Here is a 10131-nt window from a genome sequence, read left to right as displayed (position 1 = left end):
AAAAGCGCCGGACGCGGCCTTTATACCCTCTGACTCTCTATGGCCCTGACGGCATTTCCGGGCGCCGCCCTATGCTCCGGAGCAGGCAGGTAGGGCGGGGCGGTGACGCGCCGGCAGCCGGAAGTCGCGGCGCCTTCCGGTGGGGCCGTGAGGTGGAAGCCGGGTCTGGCGCTGCGGGCTACGCTGGCTAGGCGGGCCGGGTGTCGGGCGCGGGAGGCGCGGGAATAGCGGGGGAAGCGACGCCGCCGCCGCCACCATGAAGAAGCAATTCAACCGCATGAAGCAGCTGGCCAACCAGACAGTGGGCAGGTGAGGGCGCCGGGGCTGCGAGGGCCGAGCCCGCCCGTCTCTCCCTCTGGGCTGGGTTGGGGGGGAAGGGGCCCCGGCTCCCACACCAGGCCCAGGAGGAGGCTTCGTGCCTTCCCGCCGGGGCTCCAGGCGTTGCTGTGGGAAACCCAAGAAACTTGGGGCCCCGCGAGTTGGTCCCGGCGGTCCCAGCCGAGAAGTCGGTTCGTGGGCGCCCCTGCCCTGGTCCCACCCACTTGGGCGGCGGTGGCCGTGGGGAGCGAAGTGGGGCTTCGAACAGGCCAGGCTGGATGAAGAGGTGGTGGTGGGGGGATAGTTGGTGTGTCGTGCAGACAGGTTGGAAGCGAGAGTAGTGAGGGAACATCCAGGAGAAGCGATCCTGTCTACCGGTGTGTACTTACTTTACCTGCCTTCCAATTGTGTGTCAACCAGGGGATGATGATTCTGGTAGAAAAGATCCTTTTTCGGTGCTTGTTCACTGGGGGGTAGTCATAAGGGAAAGCAGTTGCTCGGCTAAATTGTGTCCAAGGTCTTTTAAGGCTTCAAATGCACTTAAACGAAAGACACCAGGGCAGGGGTCCTCAAACTTGACAGCTTTAAGACTTGTGGACTTCAACTCTCAGAATTCCTCCTCCAGTCATGTTAGTTCAGGAATTCTGGGAGTTGAAGTCCACAAGTCTTAAAGCTGTCAAGTTTGAAGACCCTTGCACTAGGGTATTGTATAAAGTTGACCTAATAGGAACATCTTGGGCCAGTACTGGTTTTTCAAAGCATGTGCAGGAGCTCAACATTGCAACCAACAATGTTGAGGCAACTAGGGCTGGTGTATTGACAGTGGGGCAATTAAATGCATTCTATAATTAGTTGGTCTTTCATCAGAGCAGTTTGCCAAACAGGACTTCGGACCCACAGAAATCTGTATTGTCAAATATTTTATTTTTATTTCAGAAGACACTTGAGCTGGGTAATCTTATTTGCATTTTCAGTTTCCTGTAGCGCTGCAGAATATTGTGTACTACCTCAGTCCAGTATTTCAGCCTGCTGAGTAGACAGGTTGTTAAATACAGAAATCTAAATTAGAGGAAGTGGGAAATGTGTGGACTCAGATGCCTTGACCTTGTTTAAATGGAGAGAGCTAGATTGGTGCAGTGGTAAAGGCCTCCACTGTAGAAACCAGGAGATTCCGTTCTAATTCTGCATTAGGCACAAAGTCAGCTGGATGATTTTGGGGGTAGTCCCTCCTGTCTCTGGGTTAGAAAGGAGGCACCATGTCCAAAAATGTTGCAAAGAAAACTACAAGGACTTCTTCAGACAGTTGCCAAGTGTTGTGTTTGTATTGAAGGCAGACAGACTTAAATAGACAGTGTGCCTATAACAGATAGCACCTGGCTTAGTTTGAAAGAATCAGACCTGATTAGTACTTGCATGGGAGATAATCAGGAAACCAAGCCTTTAGATTAGATTGGAAACCTAAAGAAAGAGGAGAGTTTAGAGAGATGGGCAGCATTTTAAACTTGACAAATAAGCAAAATAATGGCAATCTCTTTCTGTAACACTGCTGAGAAAATTGCATGTAAATCACCTGTTGAAAATAATAGACTTTCCACTGCACTAATTGTTTTTAGATAAGTCTTTCTTTTCCAACCAAGTTGAAGATAACATGTAAAGAATTTATATGACTCCCTAACTCAAACAATGGGACTCTGGGCTGCTTACAGAGGAAACAAACCAAGATAAAAGCAACAGAGCAGGAAAAGGAGGTGGGGACAATAGTTCCAAAGGACAGGTGCCTCTATGGAAAAAGCACACCTTCCAGGTCCCAACAGGTTTCAAGGAAGAGACCCAAAATTTGTCCACCATATATTAAAGCATAAAGGCAAGCAGATGGCCTTGGGGAGAAGTGATCCCATAAATAACCTGATCCTGGGCCTAAATAGCTTATGAAGTGTACACTGTACTGTATATGAAATGATTTCAGTGCTGTGAGTTCCTATGTAAATATTTACGATTGGTGTTCTAGTTAAAAGTATTTCAACAGTAGCAGTCTAATTTGTAAAAAGCTATTAATATAGCAATTTAGAGAGTTTCCAAATAGTAAAATAGTACAGATAGTCCTCGACTTATAACAGTTCATTCAGTGACCATTTTACCATTTTTTCAACAGCACTGAAAAAAGCGACATGACTGTTTTTCACACTTAATGACCACTGCAGCATCTCCATGGTCAGGTGATCAAAATTCAAGCACTTGGCCACTGGTTCATACTTACGACCGTTGCTGTGACCCAAGATCATGTGATCCCCTTTTGTAACCTTCTGACAAGCAAGGTGGATGGGGAAACCAGATTCATATAACAACCGTATTACTAACTTAACAATTGTAGTGCTTCACTTAACGGTGGCAAGAAAGGTTGTAAAATGGGGCAAAATTCACAACTGCCTCACTTCGTAAGAAAATGTTTCAGCTCAATTGTGGCCATAAGTCAAAGACTACCTGTAGCTCTGTTACTGCAGATAGCAGGGCCGATACTGATAGCCCTGTTGAGAAGGGATGGAGGAGAAGCAGCGAAAGAGGAAGGACACTTCGATTCCCACCACGGGGACGAATGGCTGCAGAAGCTTATGGAGTTGGCTGAAATGGCAAAATTGACTATTTTGATTAAAGAAAAGAATATTTGTGCGTTTGTTTCCATATGGAAACCGCTTTTGAACTTTGTGCTTGAAGTGGAAAAGAATGAAACTTTGGTTTTTGGTTTGACTGATTAGATTGGTTGATGCTTATAGAAATGGCTGGTTTATATTATTATGAAAACGAAAAAACAAAAAGTTGTGCTTTGATGTTAATGCTTTCATTCTACTGCAACAGAGGAAGTTGGAAGTCAATTGCCCCCCTTCCCCTCCCCCACTGCTTTCCTATTTACTTTTGTATTTTGTATCTTATTTTATTTTACAACTCAAAATGTTTGCTGATGAAGAGTGATGGAGGAGGAACTTGAGGCGGGGAGCTCCTGTTCCAAACTTCAGTCTCTCAGTCACTTTCCAATAAGGGGAAAGGGTAATTTTACTGTCTGCCTCCAGCCACTTGTTTTTCTGTTTTACAAGTAACGTTGTCTAAACCAGGGGTCTCCAATCTTGGCAACTTTCAGACTTGTGGACTTCAATTCCCAGAATTGCTCAGCCAGCTAAGCTGGCTGAGGAATTCTGAGAGTTGAAGTCCACAGATCTTAAAGATGCCAAGGTTGGAGATCCCTGGTCTAAGCTGAGAGCCTACCTTGAGAGCTTGAATATAAAATGAAATTTAAATTGAATGAATGTTGAAATCATACAAATGATACAGATACAGTATTCCATTTGAGCAAAAGAGGTGGAAATCTTGAATGAATGTAGGAACCAGAATGAAATATATATATATATAACTTAACAAAGTAACCTTTGATTGCTACAGTCTTATGTAATTAAGGTAGGGTTAGGGAACCTTTGCCTGCAGTCATAAAACCCTTCTGTTTTGAGTTTAATTTATTGAAGGCATTTAGTAGAAGATATCACTTTGCATTCATTTGTATTAATGCATCTTGGCCAAGAGAATAGTGTGCGCTTGTATATTCTTATGGATTTGTAAGTAAGCATATTCAGGATTAAAAGAAGACTTACAAAAATTTATTTCAGCTTTAAATAAGAAATCGAGTTTTTATTAGCATCAGTTTAGTTGCTAAAACAGAAGCACTAACCATTCTCCCTTGCCCTCCCACCCGTTAGGAGAAAGATCTTCAAATAAACTAACTCTCAATGTGCCAAATTTGGGGAGCTTGGAATACCTTAGAATGACCTGAATAATTTAGTTTTAAGTGAAGCTTATTTCTGCTTAGTTATTGTGCTGACAAGATCATCAAGAAAGCCCATTGTTCCTTCTCAAATTAAGCTGCTTGAAATAAGTTGACAATGATGTATCCAACAGTATCTCTCCATACCATCTGTAATGACTTTGTTGCTGACAGGGTGTGGAAAAAGTGGGGTTCATAAAAATTTTGAACAAAATGAATGAGGGCAGACTGCAGGACAACTTTGCAGAACCTGTTTCACAGCTTCCATGGGTCCTACAAGAGGTCCTGGAAACTGGTAATGTCTTTCTTGTTACCACAGAAGATGAACGAGCAAATCCGGACTGTCAGTGGTGGTAAAAGGGAGCACTGGGCTTCCCATTTTACAGGAATGTTACAAGGGATGTGTTGCTGACCCCCTCCTGCTCTTCAACCCCATGTTTGGTTCTAGGAGGTTGGACTTCTGGTGACTTTGGTCTTGTGGTCCTCTTGGTCAGTACCAGATAATGTACCTAATGCACACAATTTGGTCAGAGATAAGTGAAGTGGCCCTGGTACATAGAACCATATATTTATTATGTGGTGTAGACAGGATGCTCTATTTTTGTGTTTTGGGTCTTTTAGCAGCTGCAACTGTCTCTGTGTGAGAAGTGGATGAGTGGGATGATTCTCGGGAATAAGTTGGCTTTGACCCAGGAAAAAAACTCTTTGACTTTTGAGGTGTTGGCGTATGAGAACATGTTGGGGTCTCTAATTGTGAACTGCCCACTTTGCTACCTAGAAGATCCCATTGTGACCATGTGATTTGTATTGTTGGACAGGTATTTACCATACTTCCAACTACAGATTTCAAGATCTGCGGAGGACCGGCAGTTTTTGACCTTCATTTGCTTTTTCCCAGATAATCTCTGGCTTGACTTGTTTTACCTCGTAGTAACTGGCTTTTGATCTCAAAACAAAGGGCGCTGCTATTAATCTTTTGCTTTAGACAGGTCACTTCCTAGTCCCAGTGAGGCTTTCTGCTTCCAGACAGGTGACTCATTACGTTGATCCACACTGGGCACTTTGTGGAAGTGGATGAATTCTGATGGGGCTGTGTGGATTTTCTCAGCAATCTGGTAGACCGTCCCATCGGGTTCTCGGTCAAATTTTGGAATTCAGAGGCAGCCAAAGACCACATGATTGCTCCTGAACAAGGTCCTGGAAGTTTTTCAATGAACTACATCACTCCACTTGCCCATGACCAAACTGTGTATAAATGCAGTTTTATTAAAACGATCTGGTACTGACTGAGAGTACCTGAGACCAAAGTCACCAACAACTTACCTCAACACATCAACAGAAGGGAAATCAACAGAAAAAATGGCTGGTGTGCTAGTTGAGGAAGCCTAGTAGTGAATCTGACCGAATGGAATCTTCCACATGTGCAAATATGGTAGCTGGGGGAGTTATGTGTCCCCTTTAGGACAGGGCATGTTGCGCCTCTGCCCCGCAATCTACATCAGTCTCCAATTTGCTTACAGCTTGGTTCAATGCATGGTGTCAGTCCTCCCAGACAGAAACAGAGCCAGATTAAGGAATTCTACTTTATTGTAAGGCTACATTAACACAATCTTGCAAGCCTGAACTTCACTTTTAACCACCCCATCCTTCAAGGGTGGATCCTTCCTTAATTTCTTTCTCCAACCTAAGTGACTGGAGGCTTCTGCCTCTTTCTTCTCCCATTGTTTCCTAGGCAGCATCTTTCCCTGTTTCTCCAAGGTCAGGCACACAGACCACTACAATGGAGTTGTTGTTTTATCTTTAAAGCCCTACCTGCCTTGAGGCCAGGTTATTTGAAGGACTCCTCTACGGTTACACATATCCATTCTGGCAGGAGTGGCATATTATAGTTCCCATTTGCTAAAAAAAAATCCATTTGATGGGATGACCCAGGAGAAAATCCTTTTCTGCTGGAGTAGCGTATCTAAGGAACATAACTTCCCTCTGAAGTGAATTAGCTTTGACTCTCTTGTCCTTCTGGAAATCCCTTAAAATGTATTTTTTTCAACAGCCTTGGGATCCCTTGGGAACAAGGAGCCCATAAGATGGTTGCATTGTCTGTGAGATTTTGGTGCATTCTCCCATGATCTTGTGTATATTTTATTGTTTCAATTGTTATTTAAGATTTGTCTATTGTTCCTATACATACTTTTATTTGATCGATAAAGTGCTGTTGTCAGCTTCATTTTCTGCAGACAGAGCAAGCCTGTTCTGAGATGCTCAATATGTCTCTGATTTGAGCTGCTGAAGGGATGGATGGAGATGGTATTTCTCTGTAGCAGCCGCTTCACTTTGGAATAGTTTCCTTCCAAGGTTTAGTTAACACTTTAATATCATATAACAAACATGGAAAAATAATTTATTCCACAGAACTTTTGATTTATAATTGTCCCTACTGAGATTTTTGAACTTATGAGTATTACTATCTGTTTGTTTTATTTATTAATGAGGGTTTTCCCCCCCAAAATGGCACCAGGAGTATAGTTGGAGCCACAGTTTTTGTTTGTATGAGGAAGTTGGAGAGGTGTTCAGAGATGCTGCCCTATTAATAGCTGGTTGTGAAATGGGGCTGAAGAGATCAGTTGGGATTGTTGCCGCTATAATTGCTTCCTTTCTGCATAACATCTGCCTACCTGAGCTCCTCCACTCCAGGGTGACAGCAGAGTTCCCCAGGGTGACTTCAGTCTGCCTCCTCTAGTAGAGTTGGAAGTGGCGCAGGTGTTCATGGCTACCCATGACACTCATGGACCAGGCCAAAGACTTTGAGGGCATCACACACAATGATGGTGAAAGTTTGGACTTGGTCTTCCTGTCAGGACAGTGGCGACATGATCTGGAGTTGGGTAGACTATTATTAGGGTCAGATCACTTTCTGGTTGCCTTTGAGTTTTTCAGGGCTGCTCGCTCTCACAGGGAGGTGGGATTTATTTGATCGTTGGTTGACAAAGGGGCTGAGGGAGAGGAAATAGATTGAGATGCTTAGAAGGAGTGAAGCCAGCTGAGCCCAAGGTCGAGCCGCTGTTAAGGCCTCCCTTATGGTGATATCAGTTGCCGCTTTTCAGCCTTTATTGCATCTGGCAATAGGTATCCAACAGCCCTGTTCCAATTGACCTGGTTTCTCCTTGGAAAGGGAGCCAGAGACTCATTGGGAATACATTGTGTATCTATTGGAGAAAGTTGCTTGGATTTGCTCCAGGATAGCAATAGCAATAGCACTTAGACTTATACAGTGTTTCATATTGTTTTACAGCCCTTTCTAAGCAGTTTACAGAGTCAGCATATTGCCCCAAATAATCTGGGTCTTCATTTTACCGACCTCAGAAGGATGAAAGGCTGAGTCAGCCTTGAGCCGGTCAGGATCAAACTCCTGGAGCGAACAGTGTTGAGACTAGAAAAAGTGCAGAGAAGAGCAACCAGGATGATGAGGGGACTGGAGCCTCAAACAAACAATGAACGGTTGCAGGAACTGGGCTTGGCTAGTCTAGAGAAAAGAAGGACCAGGGGAGACAGGAATGCAGTCTGCCACAGAGAGGAGGAAGGGGTCAAGCTACTGTATTTTCCAAGGCACCCGAAGGCCAGACAAGGAATAATGGATGGAAGCTGAACAAGGAGAGATTCAACCTGGAAATAAGGAGGAATGTTCTGACTGTGAGAACCATCAACCCATGGAACAGAAGTTGCATTCAGAAGTGGTGGGAGCTTCATCACTGGAGACTTTCAAGAAGAGTTTGGATTGCCATTTGTCAGAAATGGTTTAGGATCTGCTGCTTGGGTGAGGGGGTTGGACTGGATGACCTACAAGGCCCCTTCCAACTCTGTTAATCTAATCTAATCTAAACTGCATTCTAACCACTGCACCACCAGCCCATGATGGACTCTGGCTTTGAAGTAGGTCTTATGGAGTTGACTAAAGCACAGTCTCACAGTGTTGCCTGAGATGAGGTTCATCCTGATAATCCCGAGGGGTTGGAGAGTATTCTAGGGCTATGAGTTCAGCCACTTGTTGCGTTACATCCACAAGTATTATTGTGGGCCGTCTCTGAAGAACATGGCCCAGAATATTACACTACAAGCCATTATGGGTGGGCCTTGGTATGGGTGTGCCTTGGTATGGGTGGGCCTTGGTATGGGTGTGCCTTGGTATGGGTGGGCCTTGGTGGGTGGCCTTGGTATGGGTGGGCCTTGGTATGGGTGGGCCTTGGTATGGGTGGGCCTTGGTGGGCCTGGGTGGGCCTTGGTATGGGTGGGCCTGGGTGGTATGGGTGGGCCTTGGTATGGGTGTGCCTTGGTATGGGTGTGCTTTGGTATGGGTGGGCCTTGGTATGGGTGGGCCTTGGTATGGGTGGGCCTTGGTATGGGTGGGCCTTGGTATGGGTGGGCCTTGGTATGGGTGTGCCTTGGTACACCCATACTTCCCCATGCTTTGTAAGCTGCACTGGCTCCCAATAGAGTTGCAGGTACAATTCAAAATGCTAGTTGCCCTCTAAGAAAGCCCTTCATAGGCCCATCTCTCTCCTGTTATCTTTACCTGCCAAATCATGCCCAGCAGAAGAGGCAGAATCCCAAATATTATTTTAAAAGGTTAACTAGGAGGGTCCATGAAGCATGCCTGTTTGTGTTGCTGCCTTTGCCCTAACCCTGCTGGTCTTTCAGAAAGCCCTTAAAACCTGGCTATTTGCTGAGGCAGAAGTTCGGTGTCACATTGACCCCATTGCTGGGTGACAACAATCCCCGCAGCCCCAGTTGCCGTCATAGCCCCAAGACACACGGGCCGGTCATTAAGCAGGAAGCAGCAGAAGCCCCAGGGAAAGGGGTGGGGATGGGGGGTTGCTGGGGGGGCTTGACACAGGCCAGGCACCAGAGCACAGCAAGGCTGGGGAAGGGAGCCCCAGCGCAGCACAAGGAGAAGGGAGCCTGGGGCCTTTATCAGGTGGGTTTGTGACCTTCCCTGTTGGCCACCCCACTGATTTTGCTTGTGGGGAGCTGGCAGGGGAGCTTGCAAATGGCAGTCGGGGGACTATGGGGCGCTGCAACTCTTATGAGTACCAGTTGCCAAGCTCCCAAATCGTGATCATGTGACCCAGATTGATCTGTGAAGGCTGGCACTTTGGGGACCGGTCATAAAATACCACTCGTCACAACTTTGGACAGTCACTGAAAAAACGGATAGTGAGTTAGGATCACCTGCAGCATGAAGTCTGAGCGGTGTTACTATTAAACTGGATTATGGGTGGGGCGGGATTCTTCCCTTGGTTTCCATCCTTTTTGGCTTTTCTCTTTATTATATTTGTATCTCTACTTTTTGTTTTAGTGATATTTTTAACTGCATCCATTATCCAGAAGTGAGATAAGCACTCCTATAAATTGAATAAAATATTTTATTCTTACTTGTATCTGATTGTTTTTATACAAGAGTATGGGGACATCCCCGTTCTTCTCCCCCCACCCCCATTTTTTCTCTCTTTAAAGATCATTTTGTTAATTGTGTATCCTAAGAATGTAAACTAATAATTAAATGTTGACTTTAAAAAAGTAGGGCTGCAAAATGACAATATAGACGTTTATAAAATTTAACTGCATCTTTTTGTGTGTGGGGGGAATCTCAAATGTATTAATGCAGCATTTAGCTAGTGAGAAAGGATAATAAACCAGGATTTCAGAAATACGTTGTAGTTTCTTGGGAGACAGAAAGTTGTGCAGCGACACAGAGTTTAATGATGAAAAGAAGCTGATTCAGATGTTGGTAAAGGCATGGAGGATGTGACCGAGATTCTTCAGAATATTAGAAACTCTTTGTAGGAAGCTAAGAAGATGGGACCATTTGTATAACCAAGTATATGAGAGAGGAGGCTAAAGGTTGTTGGCTGCTGGTGTCCCTCAAGTTGGTAGCAGTGGAATCTGGAGCTCTCCTGTTTATCTAGACTTCAGTGGCCTGGATCAGTGTGGACTTCAACTCCCAGAATTCC

The 10131-nt window shown here is 45.0% G+C and overlaps 1 protein-coding gene across 1 annotated transcript in view; it reads left to right on the top strand.

Annotated features, from left to right (window-relative positions):
* Positions 1 to 112: 112 nt before the first annotated feature.
* ARHGAP17 (Rho GTPase activating protein 17) overlaps positions 113 to 10131 on the top strand; it is a 71770-nt gene continuing 61751 nt past the window's right edge. The window contains 1 exon segment of the mRNA XM_087973097.1: positions 113 to 309. Coding sequence (XP_087829223.1) covers positions 257 to 309 — 53 coding nt within the window. The 5' untranslated portion in view covers positions 113 to 256.

The sequence above is a fragment of the Notechis scutatus genome, chromosome 12, assembly GCF_049901735.1.
Source record: "Notechis scutatus isolate UNSWTSFEM ecotype Mainland chromosome 12, rNotScu1.2, whole genome shotgun sequence".
NCBI classification, from domain to species: domain Eukaryota; kingdom Metazoa; phylum Chordata; class Lepidosauria; order Squamata; family Elapidae; genus Notechis; species Notechis scutatus.
The sequence above is the reverse complement of the archived record's forward strand: the minus strand, read 5'-3'. Positions and strand labels throughout refer to the sequence as shown.